This window comes from Chlorocebus sabaeus, chromosome 2 (assembly GCF_047675955.1).
Source record: "Chlorocebus sabaeus isolate Y175 chromosome 2, mChlSab1.0.hap1, whole genome shotgun sequence".
Taxonomy (NCBI): domain Eukaryota; kingdom Metazoa; phylum Chordata; class Mammalia; order Primates; family Cercopithecidae; genus Chlorocebus; species Chlorocebus sabaeus.
Window position 1 is genome coordinate 95,916,112 of NC_132905.1, and position 24,187 is coordinate 95,940,298.

The window sequence follows — 24,187 nt, forward strand, 5'->3', positions numbered from 1 at the left end:
GGCGACAGAGCAAGACTCTGTCAAAAAAAAAAAAAAAAAAGAAGAAGAAGAAGAAAGAAAGAAAATGGGTGGGGGTATTCGGTTACAACATTTCCTAAGAGAAATGCAACTCTTTTTCAGTGAGCGACCTGTCACAGCGCAATTCCTAAGCGCTGATTCAGATTCATCTTTTTACCGATGTGTGGACCTCGGACCCCCGGGGAAGGGAGCATGAAAAGCTTCTGGCCGGGCGCGGTGGCTCAAGCCTGTAATCCCAGCACTTTGGGAGGCCTAGACGGGCGGATCACAAAGTCAGGGATCGAGACCATCCTGGCTAACAAGGTGAAACCCCATCTCTACTAAAAAATACAAAAAAAACCAGCCGGGCGTGGTGGCAGGCGCCTGTAGTCCCAGCTACTCGGGAGGCTGAGGCAGGAGAATGGCGTGAACCCAGAAGGCGGAGCTTGCAGTGAGCTGAGATCGTGCTACTGCACTCCAGCCTGGGCGACAGAGCAAGACTCCATCTCAAAAAAAAAAAAAAAAAAAAAAACAACCAAAAAAGAAAAGCTTCTGAACCCCCACGTGCCAGGGAAGGGCTGTGGCTGCCCCTGCGGGGGAAGGGCTGGCTCTCAGGTGGCTTGAGATATGGAAATAAGAATTTCCTTCTTCTAGGTCACACATTCTGGAGCAAATCTCTCCCACGACATGAGGAAAGACAACATAGGTAGAAACTTGCTGCTGTTGTGTAAGAATGTAATTAAAGTCTAGGAGAAATAAATGCGCTCGGTGCGTGTTGGGACTAGAAGAGAATGCAGAGACAGCCCCTGGAGAAAAGTCTGAAGGCCACGCTTTGCTGCCTCCAAGCCAGCCCTCGCTGGAGCCTGCTCACAGGGGCTGCGGGCAGGAGCATATGCTTCCACACCTGGTCTGAGCAGATACCCCGCAAGGCAGGCACCCAGGAGAATTCCCTCAGGAAAATGCCACAGCCCTGCAGGGCTTGCCGCCTGTGATAAATATGTGTTTGGTCTTTGTTCCTGATGCCTGGCACAAAGCTCTTAAAACCCTTGGAATCTCCCAAGAGATGAGAGAGTCTTTTGAGAAAAGTGCCTTTTTTTTTTTTTTTTTTTTTTTTGAGATGGAGTCTTGCTCGCTCACCAGGCTGGAGTGCAGTGGCGCAATCTCGGCTCACTGCAACCTCTGCTTCCCAGATTCAAGCAATTCCCCTGCCTCAGCCTCCCAAGTAGCTGGGACTACAGGCACGTGTCACCACACCCAGCTAATTTTTTGTATTTTAGTAGAGATGGGGTTTCATCATGTTGGCCAGGATGGTCTTGATCACCTGACCTCGTGATCCACCTGCCTCAGTCTCCCAAAGTGCTGGGATTACAGGTGTGAGCCACCACGCCTGGCCAAGTGTCTTTTATATGCTAACAAGAGGGCTGTTGGGGGGACCCCAGATAGCATCGGGATGGGGGCTGGTCACTTGAGAAACTTTGAGCCCCACCTCTAGCATCCCACCACCTCATCTCTGGCATCCCAGCACCCCACCTCCAGCACCCCACCACCCCATCTCCAGCACCTCACCACCGCACCTCTAGCACCCCACCACCCCACCTCCAGCACCCCACCACCCCATCTCCAGGGAGGGCAGAGGGGCCAGAGGCTGCATTCAATCACCTATGGCCGATGATGTAATCAATCACGCCTAGGGAATGAAGCCTCCATAAAAACCCTGAAAGGACAGGTTCGGGGAGCTTCCAAGGTGGTGAACACATCAAGGTGCCGGACGGGTGGTTCGCCCAGGCAGGGCATGAAGCTGCTGGAGTCCCTGCCCTCCCTCTCCACCCACCTAAGCATCTCTTCGACGTGGCCAATCCTGAGTCATATCCTTCCTAATAAACTAGTAATAGTAAGAAAACTGTTTTCCTGAGTTACGTGCTGCGAGCCGCTCCAGTAAAATATGTGAACCTCAGGGGGTGGTTTGGGGAAATCTCCGATCTACAGACAGTCAGAAGAACGGGGGCACCTAGAGCTTATGCCTGGTGTCTGAAGTGGGAGCAGTCCTGTGGGACCCGGCCCTGGGCCTGTGGGATCTGTGTTAAGTCTCAGTAATGTCAGAATGGAGTTGAAGTGTAGGACACCCGGTTGGCACCAGAGTTGAAGAACTGAGAGTTGGCGTGAGAAAAACCCGCACACATTTGGTGTCCGAAGTGTTGTGAGTAAACATAGTTGAGACCGCTCCTCACCACAGCCGTGGCTGGGCCAGGTGTAGACTCCGCACTTCTCCATCGTTGGTCCTGCGGGATGACTCAAGTTGCTTCAAGCTCTGGAAGACCTCACTCTGTGTAGACTATGCAGAGAGGGTTTAGCAGATGAACCAGATATTTGCAAAGGTGATGACTTGGACACACAGAGGCCTTCAGGGGTGGCAAGAGGAAGTCCAAGAAAAGGGCATCCAGTAGGCAGGGCAGCTGGTTCCACTGGGAGAGTGACCCACAGGGAGACTCCAGATGGAACACCAGTCAGGCGTTTGTCGACGGAGAGGAGGTGGGGAGTTCAGGCCAGCCAGTGCCCAGCCTTATCCCACTGATCAGAGATGGCATTATATAACAGACAGGCTGGGTTCCCGTGGCCTTGTCCCTGTCTTGGCTCAAATGCCAACCACATGTCCCTTGTCAAGGCTGAGTAAAAAGAGGAGGAAGATGCAACCTGACACCACGGCGTGAGCTTTGAAAGGGAGGGGCAATGCCCTGGAATGAGAACTTCCTATTTCTTTTCTATCTCTTATTTGTCACAGGTCCTCAAGTTCTGTTAGTTTTTTTTCCTTTTCAAGAATTATGCCCAGCTGAGGGAACACGAGGCGGTGCTGACACGGAATTCAGTGCAAATTTGGAGACCACGGGGGTGTGTGGCTTAGATACCAGAGAAGAAGAACACCATTGTGAACCCAGTGCCCTACACGGCAGTTCTAGAGCTGAACTCACAGAACAGTATTAACAAAAAGAGGCCTTGCTGTCTTATCATTTTCATTTAACGCATGAACTAAGCAGAGTCTCACCCTGGACATTTTACAAGAGATTAAGCTGGCTAGATGCCTTTGCAAAAACAGTGCCCTAAAAATGTGTCATATTTGGCCAAGATGCTCGTCCAAGAATGGAAAAGGCCATGTACAGAATCCAAGCACCCGAGGGTGTTCTACTCCTGATTGACCCTTCCCCGGAGCCCAGGCAGATCCCAACAGGACTTCCTCCTTGTGGTATGCACAGGATCCAGGCTGGCAAGAGCGACCGGGCTCCTCCTCCCATACTCACAGCCCTGTAAAAGGGGAGGGGAGGGGAGGGGACCCGTCTACCCAACCGGTGGGCTCACTCCACCTCAAAGGACAGCGCCAGCCACAGCCAGGACAAGGCAGTGGCAAGGGCTCCTTTCCTCATTTGGCCACAAAAACATAAAAGTCAAGAGCTACGCGGAACATTGTTGCAAAAGAAAACAAGAGTCCGCTGCGTGCTTTTTCTCTGGCAGGAAAAACTTCCAAGAACACGGTTAACAGCAGCCCTATCCCAGCAGGCGGCAGCAGGAGGTCGATAGTTAAAAAATAATAATAATCAAAGCTGGGACATTTTTATTTTTAACTTTTTAATGAGCATGAACTATTTCTGTAATTGTATCAAAACAAATGCAATTTAACCATCCACTTTCACCATGTGAGGTAGCTCACACCTACAATCTCAGCACTTTGGGAGGCAGAAGACGATGGATTACTTGAGCCCAGGAGTTCAAGACCAACCTGGGCTACAAAGTGAGACACCATCTCTACAGAAAAAATAAAAAACTAGCCAGGCATGGTGGTGCATGTCTGTAGTCCCAGCTACACGGGAGGCTGAGGCAGGAGGACTGTTGAGCCCAGGAGGTCAAGGCTGCAGTGAGCAGTGTCTGTGCCAGTACACTCCAGCCTAGGTGACAGAGTGAAACTCTGTCTCAAAAAATAAAAAAGCAACCATTTCCTAAGGTTGCTTTTCTGACAATATGTATCAAGATCCTTAAAAATGCACATACTCTTTCTCAAGTAACTCTGCTCTTCTATGTCTAGGAACAGTGAAGAAATAAACACATGAGCAAAAATAACAATAGAGGTAGGCGAAAATATTGAGCCCGGCACAGGCTTGGCATTGCTCCATATGCTGTACCTGCAAGTAACTCACTCCATCCTCACAGCCTGTCTAGGGGGTGGATAGTATCCTCTACCTTTACAGGTAAGAAGCCAAGCCACACAAGGAAGTAAAAGAACGGAGCAAGGAATCCTGCTCCTAACCAGCACAACACGGCTGCTGCTTCACAGCCTTGACTCCTGTTTTGTTTTGTTTTGTTTTGTTTTGTTTTGTTTTGTTTTTTCCTAGTGGAGTCTGGCTCTGTCGTCCAGGCTGAAGTGCAATGGCACGATCTCGGCTCACTGCAACCTTCGCCTCCCAGGTTCAAGCAATTCTCCTGCCTCAGTCTCCCGAGTATCTGGGATTACAGGCGTGCACCACCACACCCAGCTAATTTTTGTATTTTTAGTAGAGACGGGGTTTCACCATATTAGCCAGGCTGGTCTCAAACTCCTGACCTCGTGATCCACCTGCCTTGGCCTCCCAAAGTGCTGGGATTATAGGTATGAGCCAACACGCCCGGCTAGCCTTGACTCTTATGCGTTCATTCATTAGAATTTTTGAGAAATTTTAGTGACATGGGGGAAAGAATATAAATGGAATATAGTGTAAATTGTAGCAAAAAATAAAGGCAGAAGAAAAAGACTGGCAATGCACACCAACACAGGAACAGAGCTAATCACCAGTTCACACAACTACCGTGTGTTTTTATTAAATATTCTTCTGTGTTTTTCAAGTTTTCATCAATGAACTTGTATTGATTTTATGATAATAGCAGAATTCCTATGTTTGAGACAGAGCGGACCCATGACAGCCTGAGGTCTGAACTTGCCAGAGCCTGTGAGTATCTGCAAACTGCAGCATGTCCGTCTGTGCTTGCTGAAGCCTGACCTCCACAGCTAGAAAAGTCCTGACACCGAGGGCTTGGCGCAGTAGCTCACGCCTGTAATCCCAGCACTTTGGGAGGCCGAGGCAGGCGGATCATGTGGATCAGCCTGGCCAACATGGTGAAACCCCATCTCTACTAAAAACACAAAAATTCACTGGGCATGGTGGTATGCACCTGTAATCCCAGCTACTCAGAAGGCTGAGGCAGGAAAATCGCTTGAACCCGGGAGGCGGAGGCTGCAGTAAGCCGAGGTTGCGCCACTGCACTTCAGCCTGGGTGACAGAGCAAGACAGCAAGACTCTGTCTCAAAAAATAAAAAATAAAAAAAAGTCCTGACTCCTTGAATGGTGTTGGGAAAGCTGGCTACCCACATGCAGAAGAATGAAATTGGACCCTTACCTCACACATATACAAAAATCAACTCAAAATGCATGAAGAACTTAAATGTGAGACCAGAAACTATAAAACTACTAGAAAAAAAATACAGAAGGAAAGCTTTAAGACATTGGATTGGGCAATGATTTTTTTTTTTTTGGTATGATCCCCAAAACACAGGCAACAAAAACAAAAACAGACAAATGGGACTGCATCAAACTAAAAACTCTGCACAGCCAAGGAACCATCAACGGAGTGAAGAGACTCCATTCCAGCCTACGGAATGGAATCACATATTTCCAAAGCGTATGTTTGATAAGTAGTTAATACCCAAAATAAATAAATAACTCAAATAGCTCAACAGCAAGAAAACAAATAACCCAATTAAAAAATGGGCAAAGGACCTGAATAGATGTTTCTCAAAAGGAGACATACAGATGGCCAACAGGTCTCTGAAAAAGTGTTCAACATCACTAATCACCAGGGAAATGCAAATCAAAGCCACACGGAGATATCACGTCAAACCTGTGAGAATAGCTATTAGCAAAAATATGAGCGATAACAAGTGCTGGTAAGAGAAATGGGAAAAGGGAGAAAAGGGAACCCTTGTGTGCTGTTGGTGACACTGTAAATTATTACGGCCATTACAGAAAACAATATGGAAGCACCTTTAAAAACTAAACAGAGAACTACCGTATGATCCAGCAATTCCACTACTGGGTATACTACTGACCCTTGAACAACATGGGTTTCAACTGCACAGGTCCACTAATACGTGGATTTTCTCCCACTTCTGCCACCCCTGCTACAGCATGACCAACCCCTCCTCTCCCTCCTCCTCAGCCTACTGAATGTGAAGATGATGAGGATGAAGACCTTTATGATGATTCACTTCCACTTAATGAATGGTAAACAGATTTTTTCTTCCATATGATTTTCTTTTCTTTTTTTTTTTCTTTTTTCTTTTTTTTTTTTTTGAGACGGCATCTCACTCTGTTACCCAGGCTAGAGTGCGGCAGCGCGATTTCAGCTCACTGCAACCTCCTCCTCCCGGGTTCAAGCAATTCTCTGCCTCAGCCTCCTGAGTAGCTAGGATTACAGGCACCTGCCACTACGCCTGGCTAATTTTTTTGTATTTTTAATAGAGACAGGGTTTCACCAAGTTGGCCAGGCTGGTCTTGAACTCCTGACTTCATGATCCACCCGCCTCAGCTTCCCAAAGTGCTGGGATTACAGGTGTGAGCCACCGCGCCCGGCCCATATGATTTTCTTAATAACATTTTTCTCTAGCTTACTTCATTGTAAGAATAGAGTAATACAGATAACATACAAAATATATGTCAATTGACTACGTTATCAGTAAGGCTTCTGGTCAACAGTAGGCTATTAGTAGTTAAGTTTCTGTGGAATCAAAAGTTATATGTGGATTTTTTTTTTTTTTTTTTTTTTTTTTTTTTGAGATGGAGTCTTGCTCTGTCACCCAGGCTGGAGTGCAGTGACGCGATCTCAGCTCACTGCAAGCCCCACCTCCTGGGTTCATGCCATTCTCCTCAGCCTCCTGAGTAGCTGGGACTACAGGTGCCCGCCACCACGCCTGGCTAATTTTTTGTATTTTTAGTAGAGACGGGGTTTCACCGTGTTAGCCAGGATAGTCTTGATCTCCCGACCTTGTGATCTGCCCGCCTCAGCCTCCCAAAGTGCTGGGATTGATGGCACAAGGGGTCAGTGCCCGTAACCCTCATGCTGTTCAAGGGTCCATTATAGATCCAAAGGAAATAAAATCAGTATGTTAAAAATATACCTGGAGCATTATTCAAAACAGCCAAGAGATGGAATCAACCTGAGTGTCCATCAACAGATGAATGGATAAAGAAAATGTGGCAGATATACACAATGGAATATTAGCCTTAACAATGAAGAAAATCCTGTCATTTGCAACAACATGGATAAACCTGGAGGACATTATGTTAAGTGAAATAAGTCAGGCACAGAAAGACAAATTCCACGTGATCTCATTTACAAGTAAAATCTTAAAGAGTTAAACTCAAAGAAACCAAGAGCAGAATGGTGGTTACCAGGGGCTAGGGAGTTGGGGACACTGGGGAGGTAGTGGTTAAAGGATACCAAATTCCAGTTAGAAGGAATAAGTTCAAGAGATCTATTGGATACCATGGTGACTAAAGTTAATAACAATACATTATATACCTGAAAATTACTAAAAGAGTAGATTTTAAATTTCTAACCACACAAAATGGTAAGTATATGACATCATCCGCATGTTAGATTTAGCCATTCCACATGTATATATGTATCAAAACATCAAGATGCATACCACAAATATGTACAATTTTTGTCAATTAAAAAAATAAATTTTAAAAAGAAAATAAAGTCACTGACCCCTGACAAGGATTGACAAATCATAGCTCAGGTAAAGGAAGGGTAAACAAATTAAACAAAGTTTGCTATGTGAAATAACGAAACCTTAAGAAATCTCTATACCCTTCCATATCTTTTATTATTGTGGTAAAATACACATAACATACAATTGACCATTTTAGCCATTTTTTAGTGCACAGTTCAGTGGCATTAAGTCCATTCACTTTGTTGCATCAACCGTCATCACCAGCCACCTCCAGAAGCTGCATCTTCCCAAACTGAAACTCTGTCCTCACTAAGCACTACGTCCCCACTTTCCTCCCCCAAGCACCTGGCACGCACCATTCCACTTTCTGTCTCTCTGAATCAGGCTACTCTAGGGACCGCTAAGAAGTGGACTCATACAGCATTTGTCCCTTCATATCTGGCTTATTTCACTGAGCATAATGTCCTCAAGGTTCATCCATGTTATAGCCTATGTCAGAATGTCCTTCCTTCCTTCCTTTTTTTTTTTTTCTTTTTTGAGATGGAGTCTCGCTTTGTCACCCAAGCTGGAGTGTAGTGGCATAATCTCAGCTCACTGCAACCTCCGCCTCCCGGGTTCAAGCGATTCTCCTGCCTCAGCCTCCTAAGTAGCTGGGATTACAGGCGTGCACTAACACGCCCAGCTAACTTTTTGTGTATTTTTAGTAGAGATGGGGTTTCATTATGTTGGTCAGGCTGGTCTCGAACTCCTAACCTCGTGATCTGCCCACCTCGGCCTCAAAGTGCTGGGATTACAGGCTTGAGCCACAGTGCCCGGCCTAGAATGCCCTTCCTTTCTATGGTTGAATTCTATTCCATTTCCTTATCCATTTGCCTATCAGTGAGCCCTTGGGTGGCTTCCACATTTCAACCATTACGAAAAATGTTACTATGGTCATGGCTGTACAAATACAATGCTGTTTTTAACTTCTAATTTACATGTACTTATTTTTGTCATGTCCATTTCTGGAATTGTATTTATTAAAGGGATTACAATTGAATCACCTACTGTCTCAGGCCACTTTTCTGGAAATATGTTTTTTTTCAAGATAGAGGCTTGCTATTTCCACAGCTCCGCTTCCTCCACTCTCTGTCCAGGCCAGGCCTGAACATTCCACCCCTCTCTTAACTGGGAAAGCACCAGAAAACACCATACAGAAACCACCCAGCCACAAAGGGATTCAGTCCCTATTTGCCACAAATAGAGAGGGTGCACACCATCCGGGAAGGCACTTCCAAAGCAGCGGGCTCCAGGAGGGCAGGCCCACAGCTCTCTGCGCCTCAGCTCCCCAGGTGTAAAATGGGCACTGGACCACCTGCCGCAGGGCCCTCCAAGCTCTCCAGGCTGTGCCAGGCTCAGCATCCTGCACTGCTGCCATGCGCTCCCTCCTGCAACCCCAGTATTTTCCAGTAACTTCCTCACATTCATTGCAAGGATTATGTAACAGTGTGGCTCCAGTGCTGACAAGGGTATGCAGGAAGGAGAGCTCTCCTATGCTGCTGGGGCAAAGAAAACCGGAACAGCCCTTTGGTGACTGACTCAGGAATACCTGGCCAAGCTGAAGTGTGCACACCAGCAACCCGCCAGGCTCATGCCTTCTCTTGGGATCCTCCGGTGCTTGTCTGAGGAGTCGGGAGGCAATGAACAGACACAATTGCTGTAGCACTCTCTGTGCAGACTGAGCATCCCGAATCCAACAATTCCAAATCTGAAATGCTCCAAAATCTGAAACTTTTTGAGTGCCGATGTGATGCTTAAAGGAAATGCTCACTGGAGTATTTTGGATTCGGGATGCTTGACTAGTAAAAAATAATGCAAATATTCAAAAATCCAAAAAAAGATCTGATACCCAAAACACTCCTGACCCCAAGAATTTCAGATAAGGGATACTCAAGCTGTACTTTCGAAAAAGAGAAAACAATTTAATTACCCAGGAATAGGACATGGGTAAGTGAGCTCGGGTTCCTCTAGAATCCTGAATTATAGCTGAAGCAAAATGGACTACAAAGAAAAGAACTACAAAAACTAACCTGGAGAAGTCTCAAAATTACAGTGATCGACGTAGAGAAAGCTTGTTGCAAAAGTGTACATAAAAAATGATAAAAATGTTAAACACACAAATACGCCAGCTGTCACAGGGATACGTGAGAGGTGGGGTGGACCGGCCGGCAACACTCTCCTCCATCTGGGGCCACACAGGCGTCCCCTCCTTGCTGTCTGCTAAATGGCACCCACACACCTAACTTGATAATAAAATGCAGACAGAGGCCGGGCGCGGTGGCTCAAGCCTGTAATTCCAGCACTTTGGGAGGCCAAGACGGGTGGATCACGAGGTCAGGAGATCGAGACCATCCTGGCTAACACGGTGAAACCCCGTCTCCACTAAAAAATACAAAAAACTAGCCGGGCGAGGTGGCAGGCACCTGTAGTCCCAGCTACTTGGGAGACTGAGCCAGGAGAATGGCGTAAACCCGGGAGGCGGAGCTTGCAGTGAGCTGAGATCCGGCCACTGCACTCCAGCCTGGGCGACAGAGCAAGACTCTGTCTCAAAAAAAAAAAAATAATAATGCAGACAGAGCCATAAACATCTTACAGCAACACAGGTAACATATAAACACAGGCTAAAAATGAAGAAAGAGCAGACCAACTTTAGAAGAACAGTCATCAGTGTAGGTAGGAAGAGGAGGAACAGAGGATGGGACTTCATTATAGATGATGCTTTCAAAAACAGATTCTTTATATACACATATGGAAAATATACATGTGAGTTATGGGGAAGGGGGGAAGCACTGATTCCTTCTTTTCCCTCCTAAAGTGAGACCATATCCTCATGTCTAACTGCAACTCTAGACTGTAAATTACAAATCAGTGCATTCAGCAGCCAACAAGAACATTGTATTTCTCCACATAGAGCTGGTCTTTGGATTTGCTAGTTATGCTGAATATGACTGGCAAATAAACCATTTTTATTAATGGGGAAAATTCAGAGCCCAAGAGTAAGGAATATAATAATAACAACAACAACAATAATATAATGAGTACAAGGGTAAGACTTGTATTAAAGAGAAAATTTCAGCTGGTCATGGAGAATCACATCTATAATCCCAGCACTTGCTCCCAAAGGCTGAGGTGGGAGGATCACTTGAAACAAACAGTTCAAAATCAGCCTAGGTAACATAGCAAGACCCCATCTCTGCAAAAAAAGAAATAAAAAAAATTAGCCAGGCACGGTGACACGCGCCTATAGTCCCAGCTACTCAGGAGGCTGAGGCAAGAGGATCATTTGGGCCCAGAAGTTTAAAGGTACAGTAAGCTGATGCCCCTGCACTCCAACCTGGGCAATAGAGCGAGATCCCATCCCTAAAACAATACAAAACCAAAAAAGACAGAGAGAAAGTGTCTTAGGACTTATTTCAGAAGCTTTTATGCTTTATGGTATCTGATGAGTCTAGTAAGTTGAGCATATAAACTGTTAGCAACAGGAACATGAATTCTACATAACATCTACATAGTTCATATATATGTAAACATATGTATATAAATCTAGACATATCATAAGATATAAAGTCTACAACAGGATGTACATATTTGAGCAACAGATATCAGATGCCCTGAGATATGATTCACCTGTGGAAGCTGTACAAATCAATGGTTTTTAATAAATTCACAGAGTTCTACAACTAACACCACCATCAATTCTAGAACATTTCATCCCCCCAACGTGAACCCTTCAGCCCATCAGCAGTCACTCTCCATTTTCCCCCAGGAGTCCCTCACCCAGGCCCTGGCAACATGAACCTCCTTTGGGTCTCTGCAGGTTTATCTACTCTGGATAGTTCGTATAAATGGAATCACACAATATGAGGCTTTTTGTGTCCAGCTTTTTCTACTTGACACCTAATTTTCAGGGTTCATCTGCACTGGAGCAAGTGTCAGACTCCCGCTCCTTTTCAAGGCGGAATAACGTCCCATTATGTGGACGGATCACACTTTCTTCATCCACCCATCAGTTGATGGGCCAGATGCCGTTTTGATTTTTTTCCTACTGTAAGGGTTCTGCGTTTTCGATGATTCTAAACAAAGCAAACTGCCCGTCCCCGGCATCAAGTTCACTTCCTCCTGCAGGGAAAGGGGCTCCCGGGCTCACCTTCTCCTCGGCCGACCTGAGCACACTGGAGACCTCCTGCACTGCCAGCTCCAGGGGCTGCTGCCGCGGGTCCTCCTCGAAGGACAGGAAAGGCGGGCCCTGGAACAGAGGGGCGGCATGAGGAGGGGCATGCACAGGAGGGGCTGCATCTTTTAAATTACATATCTGTTTAAAATTCTGAAAAATTAAGAAAATGTACTAACACGTCTTTCTGTCAACCCTGTGCTTCTAAATGGCAGCAGCGGCTAAATATCAGTAGGTTTGCACATCCAAGGAGCAGCTGCTGATGGCTTGTGCTCAGTGGGCAGGATTCAGTTATAGGAGAAGGCTGGGAAAGGACAGGCACCCAGGAGCGAAGCTGAAGATGCTGCAGGAAGCCTGTGAAGGGCATTCGGAATCTTCCTGCTGACAGCATAAGGAAAGAAATAGACTCTCGGGGCAGGGCCGCTTCGTGCACATTAGAGGATCTGTGGGTCTAGCGGTCACCTTGGCCGGCACAGTGGGCTCCGGCTGTGTCCTCCCTGATTGCTAGGGACAGTCCTCTACTCTGGTCTAGGAGAGGCACCTCTCCCTGTTGCGTGTGGTTGCTGTGGCACGGTTACTTAGGGTGCCCCCATTCTCCTCTCCTACCCCCCAGGGCTGGTCTCTGCCTGGGATCTGAGAGGGTGGCCAAGATTCCTTGGCTGGAAAGGAGCCCAGCTGGTGGCTGCCCACAGAGTAGACTCCTTGGCCCCTACTTCACAGCCCTCTGGAGCCACCTGGCCCCAAGGTTCACCTTTGCCCATGGCTCTGCATGTTCCCCCGGCATCCTTTCAGGAAACTCGGTCAGCTCGTGTCTGTTCTGGTTCTTCCAATTAAAAATCTCCAAGCAAGGCCAGGCATGGTGGCTCACACCCGTAATCCCAAAACTTTGGGAGGCCAAGGCGGGCAGATCACTCAAGGCCAGCAGTTCAAGACCAGCCTGACCACATGGCAAAACCCTGTCTCTACCAAAAATAGAAAAATTAACTGGGTGTGGTGGCACACATGGGTAATCCTAGCTGCTCAGGAAGCTGAGGCGCAAGAATCACTCGCACCCAGGAGGTGAAGGTTGTATTTAGCTGGATCACACTCCAGCCTGGGCGACAGAGCAAGGCCCTGTCTCAAAGAGAAAAAATAAAATCTCCAAACAAGAGATGCACAATTAAATAAACAGGACCACAAGGCAACAAGACCAACATTTTATAACAAAGAAACCAGGGTTTATGTGGCCAGCCAAGTCTTGCTCTTTCAAAACTAAGCTCTCGAAAGGCCAAATGTGTATGCCAACGACACAACCCCACATTGAAACTCTCCTTGAACTCTGTTCCTGACATGGTGTAGAAAGCACATCAGGTTTAAGTAAGCTCCGACTGGGTGGTTAAAAAACACACAGCCCCACAGGCTCCCATTGTATCTCATCTCCACCACAGTGAGCTAGGTCCAGCTACAAGGCATGACCGAGGGTGGGAGACGGGAAGCGGTGTAAAACCGTGCCATGGCGATTCCAGCAAGCATGGTGCAAGTGAGCAAGCAATGAGGTTATGCTGTGGCTATTTATTAAGAATTCCCAATGACCCGAGTAAACCTAAAAGCGACAGAACATTTTGATTTATACACTTCTAACCTCACCCTGTTCTTGCACTATCTACCTCATCCCCAAAAAATCAGCAAAGAATTAAATGCACTGCTCAAGAGGGATGAAATCACAGTTTCGGGGCTGCTCTGCTGGCATTCTCTGTGGTGGGAGCTTGTTTGGGTGGGACCTGCTGGCCAGGGCCACGCTGTGAGCTTGGTGATGAGACAGTTCTGTGCACCAGGCTCTCTGGCCTGAGAGAACAGAACCCAGCACAGAGAACAGTGCCAGGCAGAGAACCATGAGCAGGCAACATGCCAGCAGCTCGGAGGATGCAGTGGAGAAACAATGTACCTTCTGTAGTAGTCTAAAGATAGGACGTTGCCCTACACCAGCCTAGGTGCAGACTCATGCTCCCCTGGGGCAGCAGATGCAGTGTTTACCCTCTTCCCTTGCTACCTTCTGAATTCAAACCTTGAAAAGAGTTTGCAGCCGGGTATGGTGGCTCACGCCTGTAATTCCAGCACTTTGGGAGGCTGAGGCGGGTGGATCACAAGGTCAGGAGATCGAGACCATCCTGGCTAACAAGGTGAAACCCCATCTCTACTAAAAATACAAAAAAGTTAGCCAGGCTTGGTGGCAGGCGCCTGTAATCCCAGCTACTCGGGAGGCTGAGGCAGGAGAATGGCGTGTACCCGGGAGGCGGAGCTTGCAATGAGCCGAGATCACACCACTGCACTCCAGCCTGGGCGACAGAGCGAGACTCCATGTCAAAAGAAAAAAAAAAAGAGTTTGCTGGGAAACTTAAGGTCAAGGGGTGGTCTCACAAAGAAAATGAGTTATTAAGAGAGATTGCTTTTCCTTTTCTGATCTGCCGAGTCCTTGCGTTTCAGGAGCAGGGTGTGCCTGCCTGCCACACACAACCACAAATTCAGGTCTCTCTGCATCTCTGCTGCTGTGTCAATGCTGAGAGAACCCTCATTCCAGACCCCATTCCACTTAGACTAAAGGAAGACTTTGTGTCCACATGGAAAAAGAAACACACAAGAATTGCCAGGAAAACACTGAAAAAGGAAGACAAGGGTAACTAGTTCCACCAGATACTAAAACAGACTACAGAAACCCCATAATTAAAACTGTGTGGCTCTGGTGCACCAACAAACACATGCACTACAAATGAACAATATAACCACCCTGAAGGGGATGGGAAAAATACAGATATAACCTAAGAAGCTTGGAAAACTGCATCTTGACTGCACATAAATGCTGTAATCCAGTAAATGTGTTTCATAGGTTGGGAACTCAGAAATTACTTTATGCATATACTAGAACTGAACATGTAAGTAGTAAGTAAATAAGACAGCAGATGTCCAGTGTCTTACTCTTGGAGAAGGGAGTTAAGAATAAGAAAGGGAAAAAACTAAAATGAATTCTGTTGGGACTAGAACCCAAGGTACAGACAATCACGATTTTTAAGATAAATGCAGTGAGAAATACACAGAAATATAGACACATGCACACATGTTGGTATACACATGTATGTTTGCTATTGATGAACACTGAAGCACTGAAGGCGAGCAATGAGAACCAAGCGGTAATGCCTAGGTCTTGGTTTCTAAACACTTCTCCAATAAAAGGAATCAGGGCTGCTTGAAGAAGTGGCTGAATCCAGGGCCTGTGGGGAGCCAAAAACAAACATTTTGTGGAAACATGAAGGAAATGAAAAAAAAAAAAAAAGGGGGGCTTGATGGAAGAACACAAGAGGCTACTCTCAAAGGAGCACCCTGATGGCCCAAAGGAGAACAACTTAAGCAACTGATTTGGTTTGGCTCTGTTTGTAATCCCCACGTGTCAAGGGAGGGCCCTGTAATCCCCATCTGTAGAGGGAGGGAGGTGACTGGATCATGGGGCGGTCTCTCCCATGCTGTCCTCATGATAGTGAGTTCTCACAAGATCTGATGCTTTCATAAGTGTTTGGAAGTTCCTCCTTCCTTCTTCCCTCTCCTGCCACCTTGTGAAGAAGGTGCCTGCTTCCCCTACCACCATGATTGTAAGTTTCCTGAGGCTTCCCCAGCCATGTGGAACTGTGAGTCATTAAATGTCTTTCCTTTACCAATTACCCACTCTCAGGGAAGTCCTTTAAAGCAGTGTGAAAACAAACTGATACAACAATATAATAAATAGTGATAGTATGGGACTATAACCCACAGAATAAAATAAATACCCATTGAGTCTATATTGAGCTAAACAATCAGATAAATATCTTATTGGAGGAGAAATGACAGATCTCTCCTGCAGTAGAGTTCCAAATAATAAAGAGAGCAAGGAAGAGGAAACAGAAAGTCACCATCAAGCGAACTGCACCTTCGTCATCACTGCACACAAGATATATCAATGGTTGTGGAATCAGTGAGGAAAGGTTTGAGGAGCGATGGGATCTGCACAGGCTCAAAGTATGTCCCCACACTACCTGTTAACTACAGCAGGAAAGATATAAGGAGGTGACATGATGTGGATCTGTGTCCCTGCCCAAATCTCATCTTGAATTGTAATCTCCAGTGTTGCCAGAGGGGCCTGGTGGGAGGTGACCGGATCATGGTGGGGGGACTTTTCATGAATGGTTTAGCACCATTCCCACGTGGTACTGTACATTGAGTGAGTTCTCATGAGATCTGGTTGTTTAAAAGTGTGTAGCACCTCCTGCCTCTTTCTCTCCCTCCTGCTCCGGGTCATAGAAGATGAGCCTGCTCCCCTTCACCTTCCACCATGATTGTAAGTTTCCTGAGGTCTCCCCAGAAGCAGAATCTGCCATGCTTCCTGGACAGCAGAACCATCAGTCAATTAAACCTCTTTTCTTATAAACTACCAGTCTCAGGCATTTCTTTCTGGCAATGCAAGAATAGACTAATACAGGAGGAGACATAAAATACAAGAGGATGACCCCAGCAGAACTCACCTTAACCAAGGCACCAAGCTCAGCATCCACTGCAACAAGACACACTGACGTCACAAGCCCCAGACACAGTGCACACCACTTCTGTGGTTTGTGTAACCTCACTCCAACCATATGAAAATGCCAGGCAAATGGAAAGACAGTCAGCAAAATAATGATCAATAGTCTTCAGTTATCAAGGTCATAAAAAACAAAGGAAGACTGAGAAACCCTGACAGGCTGCAGGTGATGAAGAAGTCACAACTCAACGCCACAGGTACCCTTAATGGGAACCTAGAACGATACAAGGAGACAGGTGGAAAACTGGTGAAATTCAAAGGCGGCCTTCGCTTTAGTCATTAGGCGTTGTGACAATGTTAATTTTTCTTTCTTTCTTTCCTTCCTTCCTTCCTTCCTCCTTCCTTCCTTCCTTCCTTCCTTCCTTCCTTCCTTCCTTCCTTCCTTCCTGTCTTTCTTTCCTTCTGTCTTTCTTTCTCTTTTTCTTTCTCTCTCTCTCTCTCTCTTTTTTGAGATGGAGTCTCACTTTTGTTGCCCAGGCTGGAGTACAATGGCACAATCTTGGCTCACTGCAATCTCTGCCTCCCGGGTTCAAGCGATTCTCCTGCCTCAGCCTCCCGAGTAGCTGGGATTACAGGCACATGCCACCGCACTCAGCTAATTTTGTATTTTTAGTAGAGATGGGGTTTCTCCATGTTGGTCAGGCTGGTCTTGAACTCTTGACCTCAGGTGATCCGCCCGCCTCAAGTCTCCCAAAGTGCTGGGATTACAGGCGTGAGCCACCGCGCCTGGCCTAAATTTCTTGAATTACTACATTACATTAATCTCATTGTGTTACGAATCATAGTAACATGGCACCAATGTTAATTTCTTGGTTCTGATCATTGAGCTGTGGTTATGCAAGGCTGAGCGAGGAATATATGGAAGCTGAATTATTTTCAACTTTTCTGTGAAAGCAGTTCAAAATAAAAAGTTTAAAAAATAAGACTTTAAAGAGAGCAGCCTACCTTTATTGTCTCGCTATGTACCAGGCATTTTGCTAAATGCCTCACACAGATCTGATCTCACCGCTGGGAGAGTGGATTTTGTTTTCTGGATTGAACCCAAAGTTTTCCCTCCTGCAGGTGACGCACAGAGACTCTCCCAGGATCGCACAGCTGGGAGGGCAGAGCTGGAGCACCAAGCAAACCCGCACCCAGCTCCACAGCTTCCCCACAGGCTCTTCCACAGGCTGAAGAAGTGCCTTCCCTCCTCAGCAACCTACCAGGGGCCCGCGGGAATGGAAGTTAGCGCTGGGGGAATTTTAGTTGATGTGAACACTACACCCACACTTTCCTGAATTCCTGTCTTGTTGGGAGAATGGGTGAGTGCAAAGAACAAACTGAACTGGCGCCTATTCCTGGGTTTTGCATTGATGACTTGCAAAGTCATCAGAGCCTCCTTTAATGTTGATGCTTTAGAAGTGAAAAACAAAGCACATTAAACAGCTTGTTTTGCCCAGGCCTGGCCGGCTCCCAAGACAGAAGTCCTGAGTCCAGATGGAGGAATGGGCATCACCACTGTTTCTCCTCCTCCAGAGGCCCATCATTCACCCCACTGAGACCAGAGCCTGCCGCAAGCCGGCTTTGTGCTGGGCACTGGGACTGGCTCTGCCTGGACGGCCCCTGGCTCTGCCCTAGCTCACAATGCCGGGAGCTGACCAGGGCATAAGTGACTCCAGGGGGTCCGGAGGAGGGGAGGGTGGGGAGCATCCTGGCTGAAGGGGAGGATCAGGGACCTCTGAGCCAAGACCCAAAAGATTTAGAGAAGTCAAATAAGCAGAAAAAAAGATAAGAATTCCAAACAAAAGGAATGACCTGTGGGAAGGCCCCATACAGGAAAGGTCCCTGGACACTGGAACAACAGAAGGGGTCACGGTGGAGGGTGCAGGGTTCACAGCCCCAGAAAGGCCCAAGCTCCTTCTACTGGAGGAGGGAAGGGCAGCTCCATGGCCCTTCCCCACAGTGGCTACCACAGTTCTACCAACTGGCTTCCTACACCACAGTCACTGTCACTGGTCAAGGAGTTTGGACTTTGTGAGCACAACTGGAAGGTCATTATATAATGCAAAGACTCTGAAGTCTGGTGGCCACTTTGTTTACTTTGTAAATGCAGAAACTTCTATTCAAGTCAGCGCTATTAATAACATGTTCCAAGTCCACACAGCATCTTTCTTTTTTTTTTTTTTTTTTTTTTACAAAGACCACAAATTGTTTGATAGTTATAGTCTTGATCATTTGCATTTGGAACATTCCTTTAAAGAAACCCTGGGCTGAAGGACTAAAGAAACAGACAGCATTGGGGATCCTCCTCGTCCGGGGCCTCAACCCACTCAGGTGGGCCGCTACTAGACAAGCCCAGAGCGCAGGCCACAGAACACAGGCCTCACTTCAGGACGGGTGCTGCCCACACGTGGTCCAGACAGCATCAGCCTTGGGGGGAGCGCTACGCACGGGCAGGGGCCATCGGCAGCAAGCACGCTGGATCCCAGAGTCAAGGAGACTGTGGGACAGCAGTCCCGGAGACTCCCAAGGGCGTGTTGAGGGTATAACTGATGATCATGAACCACTTTGTAAATACTGATGTAATCACAGGGGAGCAAAAGGAAAATCTCAACTGGTGCTTTTGGATACCATAGTATTAGTTCTCAGTCTAAGGAGCCTGACCCGAGACTGAGCCAGTTCTGGGATCTTCTGTTCTCTATGATCAAAGAGTGATCACATCAATGGGAATTAGGTGTCTGTAACACCACACCAAGTGGAGAGGCAAGAGTCAAAGCTCAAACAACTGCTTTTAGGTGGTGCTGGGTGAAAGAGGAACTCTATTTACCCTGTTGGTGGGAGTGTAAATTAGTTCAACCATTGTGGAAGACAGTGTGGCGATTCCTCAAGGATCTAGAACTAGAAATACCATTTGACCCAGCAATCCCATTACTGGGTATATACCCAAAGGACTATAAATCATGCTACTATAAAGACACATGCACATGGATGTTTATTGCAGCATTATTCACAATAGCAAAGACTTGGAACCAACCCAAATACCTATCAACAATAGACTGGATTAAGAAAATGTGGCACATATATACCATGGAATACTATGCAGCCATAAAAAAGGATGAGTTCATGTCTTTGCAGGGACATGGATGTAGCTGGAAACCAGCATTCTCAGCAAACTATCACAAGGACAGAAAACCAAACACTGCATGTTCTCACTCATAGGTGGGAGTTGAACAACGAGAACACATGGACACAGGGCGGGGAATATCACACACCAGGGCCTGTCGGGGGGTGGGGGACTGGGGGAGGAACAGCATTCGGACAAATACCTAATGTAAATGATGAGTTGATGAGTGAAGCAAACCAACATGGCACATGTATACCTATGTAACAAACCTGCACCTTGCGCACATGTACCCTAGAACTTAAAGTATAACAATAAAAAAAAAAAGGAAAAAAAAAGAAACAGTAACTCTGATGGATGGCAGGTGTGTTCTAGCAGCTTCTCACCAGTGATTCTCAACCATGGGACACCCTCACAGTGTGCTCCCCAAGCCTACTGAGGCGGATCGCTAAGCTCTCTGGGCGGGACTCCTGTGATCTCTGCATACCTGGCGTCCACCTGGCCAGCTGGCAGATCAGCAATGGTTTCCTCTGAGGTCAGTGCAAAACACTGTCACATAAAATTTAGAACCCTTTCTGGAGTGAGGGTGGGAATCCGAGGTCCCCTGCGATATGGGGAGTCTGCGCTGCTGCAGTGGTCATCAGAGAGCACGAGGACTCCTCCGGTGCTGCCCAGTCCTTGGATCCTGGGAGGTGCAAGCCCCACTGTTTGGGATAACACGTTAACAACTCTACTCTCTGAGCCGTTCTCTCTGGCTCTCATTTAAAGGACACATTTAGGTCTCCAAGTTGAAACTGCTTCCCACAAGGGAACAGGCTGCAGCCACTGATGGGCAGACCTCAGCAAATTCCTCCAGCTCAGGGGCCTCAGTCTCCTCTTCTGGAGAAGGAAGGGGCTTGGTTAGAAGAGTTTAGGGTTTCTTTCCATCTTAAAATATAAAGGTGGGGTAAAACTTGGAATGGGAGGAGTTATTGTCTCTGTTGTATAAAAAACTCCACTTTTCAGACAGAATGATGGATGTGATTAAGTTATTACCAGGTCTTCTCAATCCCTGAGTGACAGGCCAAGAACTGGTCTCCTCCCTGGGTAGGACAGAGTGACATCAGGACAAGGCAGAGGCAGGAGGGGGAGCACTAAGCTGTGGCTCTCCGGGCCAGAGTGGGCTCCGAGTGTCAGCCCTAATCCGGGATTAGTGGGAATTGAGGTGGGGGAGGGCAGTGAGAAACTTCTGCCAGAGTCAGGGCAGCTACAAATGGACATAGCAGCCCCTGCTCTCCCACACGGTCATCACTGTCACAACAGCGACGGCCCAGGATGCTCGGATGTGTGTGACAATCACCAGACTCAGGGCGGCCAGGAATGCAAACACCACCACCTGCTCACCCACAATGCCATCACTGACACAGCAGCGATGGCTCAGGATGCGGGGTGTGTGACCATCACTCATAGGGAGCCCAGTCACCCAGATCCTATCTGCCAGCAAAACGTTCCATTCGAATGGAAATGAAATGACATTCCCAGGCATCAGGACTGTGTTCCCCCACCCCAGTCCCCAGGAAAGTAAGCAATACCAAAGACTGTCATCACAGAACTAATGGACTATGTCCATGCAAATATGGCAGAGATGGTCCTGGGTTGCTTTGAGCATGAATCCAGGACGCTGTTGCCTCTTCCAGGCAGGAAGTCAGGAGAGACAGGGGTCTGAGACTGCAGTGTGTGGCCAACAGCAGAGAGAGAACAGAGAAGGTGCAGACAAGCTGAGACCCTCTCTCTCCCTGAATGCAAACCCTCCCTGATCCCACACGAAGACTCAGGTAAAAAGTTTTTATCCAAAACTTTCAAATATTTCCTTCAGTGTTCTCAGATTGACTTGACCAGCCCAAGACAGACGCCAGGGCAGGGACGTCCTCTTCTCTGCCTCTCAACACTTCAGGCAGATGGGAATATGGAAGGATCATATCCAAGGGGATCATATTTTCTGAAGCCAATCCATACATGTCAGGAAACAAACCATCCCAAATATACAGAAGGTAGGGTCACTGCCTCTGGGCCTGAAACTCCAGAGTTAGAAGCGGAACTCACAGGTCATTCACCCGACACTCGCCTGCCTCCTACAAAGGGCATGGATGAGACTGGTGCCCAATCGCGCCACCAGCCTGGAGGGGACTCAGCCTCAGAAGCCTTGATACCAGGTCAATCAGGGGTCAGTGACGGCAGCTTCCTGGGGAAATACCTGCATTTGCTCCTGGATGTGAGGCCAACAGGAGTGGAGGGCTCCCACAAGAGACCACTGGTTTCCCTGAGAAACTCTTCAGCTCTGGACAGCTGAGGCACAGATTCTGGGCACCAGGACAAAAGTCAGTCGACTGACCCTGAAGCCTTTTTTCCTCCAAAAAGTACAGTCATTTATGTTCTTTTTCAAGAGTTCAGAACAAGGTCTCTTGATTTGCTGGATGTCTGCTGATAGTCAAAGCTTTTTTGTTTTTTAATTCCATGGCCATGTCTTCCAAGGCCATGGCGCAAGGACCAGGCACAGGGCCTGCCATGGAATATTTTGAAGGTTGATGGGGCCGGACATTCAAAATTAGCAATTCTGCTATTTCCACAGCGAATGACCACTGAGCTTTACATGTAGGTGCAGGAAACTGTGGCCTGGAAGGGCGGAGCAGCGGCCAAGACTAGGGGTGCCTCCCCAAACTCACCCAGGCTCCAACTCCTGTGAAATGCCTAAGAACAGTACATACCAGGAACTTGTCATTAAACTAAGATGTCTTAAAAGCAAAAATAAGTCAAGGAACAATCAGCGACTACAGAAACGCCCACAGGACTGTGAGGCAGCAGAGGTAAGACACGAGGCCCTTAGTTGGCAGGCCAGGGCAGCTGGGCTCACATGCCAGCTCTGCCGCCCACGAGCCGTGTGGCATTGGGCAGGCTGCCTGCCGTCTCTGGGCCTCGGTTTCCTCATCTGTAAAACAGTGATAACACCTATGTCCGGGGAGTTGTGAGGATTCCGAGATGGCAGACGCACCGAAAGCCTCGGTAGGATGTCTGCCCAGCGGCTGGCCCTCAGCAAACGGTCGCTGTTTTTATATGCCAAGGAATGCAAGTCTTTGGAGATAAATTCTTGGTGAAATTCAGCTCTATGAGAGGTGGAAGCACATTGGGGTCACAGCTATTCGTGTATCATGTGCAAGCTCAGTGAGTGTCCGATCGGGCACGGGAATTCGCGCCGGGACTCCAGGCAGGGGAGGTACCGACTGGCGCCGATGAGCGCTACTGACAGTCCCTCCAACCGCCAGCCTGTCCCTCGCGGAGCCCAGGGCCTGGCGCACCTGCCGTTTGGAGAATAAAATCAATCACTTTGTCTTGTCTCCCAGTCAAGGGTCCTCGCTCCCCCGTCTCTCTCCTAACTCTCGAGGATGCTCTGCGCTGGGGGGAGGACTCAACACTTCGCCTGGGTCAGGGGCTGCGGCGACGCCTCCAGGAAAGAGCTCGGCCCGGAGAGACCGTCCCGGCATCGGCCGCCCCCCGGCCCGCAGTCCCGGAAACTCACCCCTTTCCTCTCGGCCTCCTCGTTCAGGGCGGTCACCCAGGCCGCCTGCCACTGGCTCCTCCAGCTGCCCAACGTCAGGATCCAGGAGAGCAGCGCGTCGGACCCCGGGCCCTGCCCCTCTCCTTGCTCCACCGCCCGCCGCTGGGGCTGGGGTCGCGCCCTAGCCAGCGCCCACTGCGCCAGGTACAGGCCTACCGTGGCCAGCGCCGCGACGAAGAGCGACACCAGCGCGAGCCACTGCGCCTCCCCAAGCCACGAGCCCAGCCGGGCCATGGCCATGGCGCATCCCCGGCCCGCCTCGCCCCAACTTCCCCGGCAGCCCCTGGCCGGAGCGGCGGACTCAGGACGCGCGCTGGCGGCGGCCGCGGCGCGCGGGGGGCGTGGAGGGGGCGCGGCGGGGTCGGAGCCCGGCGAGGAGCGCGGCCCGGGGCCTCCGGGCGGGGCGAGCGGGGAGGAAATGCGCGGCGGCCGCGGCCGGGGCTGGGCGAAAGCCCCGCACACCTGCGGAACAGGGGCGCGAGCGGACCCCACGGCCGGCGCTCCCGACTCGGCGTCAGGGAAGTTCCTGGGCCGCGGCCGGGCGCGCTTCCTCCTGCGCGCGCCGCCCCGGGCGTCCCGCCCGCGGCCCAGCAGTGGCCGGAGGAGGCTCAGGCCCCGGGGCGGGGCGGGGCGGGGGCGGTGCCCGAGGGAGGGGGCGCGGCTGGGCCTGCGGGGGCCGCCGTTCTCCCCCCTGCTACCAACGCGGCCCGCCCCCGCCCCCTTAAAGGCCCAGCCGCCCGGGCCCCGCCACGTGCGCGCGCCGCCAGCCCCTCAGGCGCCTGCCCGCGGGCCGCGAGGTGACCTGGGCCTCCGGATTCATCAGCCCGACCCTGGCGGCTGCTGTGCAGCTGCCTGGCTTGGCTCGTGTGCGCGCTTGCACAAGTGCATGTGTGTGCACACGTGTGTGTGCATGTGCACAGCGCGCAGTCAGGGTGATCTCGAGGACTGCC

General features: G+C 48.9%; 1 protein-coding gene across 3 annotated transcripts in view; it reads right to left on the bottom strand.

Moving 5' to 3' along the window:
* The window catches only part of C2CD2 (C2 calcium dependent domain containing 2), a 70,736-nt gene extending 46,901 nt beyond the window's left edge, over nt 1–23,835 (bottom strand). The window contains exons 1-2 of one of the 3 annotated variants that reach the window (XM_007968908.3): nt 23,199–23,835; nt 11,940–12,038 (exon numbers count right to left, since the gene is read on the bottom strand). In XM_007968908.3, coding sequence (XP_007967099.3) covers nt 11,940–12,038; nt 23,199–23,477 — 378 coding nt within the window. In that variant the 5' untranslated portion in view covers nt 23,478–23,835. Of the gene's footprint in view, nt 1–11,939; nt 12,039–21,878; nt 22,025–23,198 lie in introns of those variants that run through there. The other 2 variants (XM_007968900.3, XM_007968916.3) reach the window with 2 other exon arrangements.
* Between the last annotated feature and the right edge of the window lie 352 nt (nt 23,836–24,187).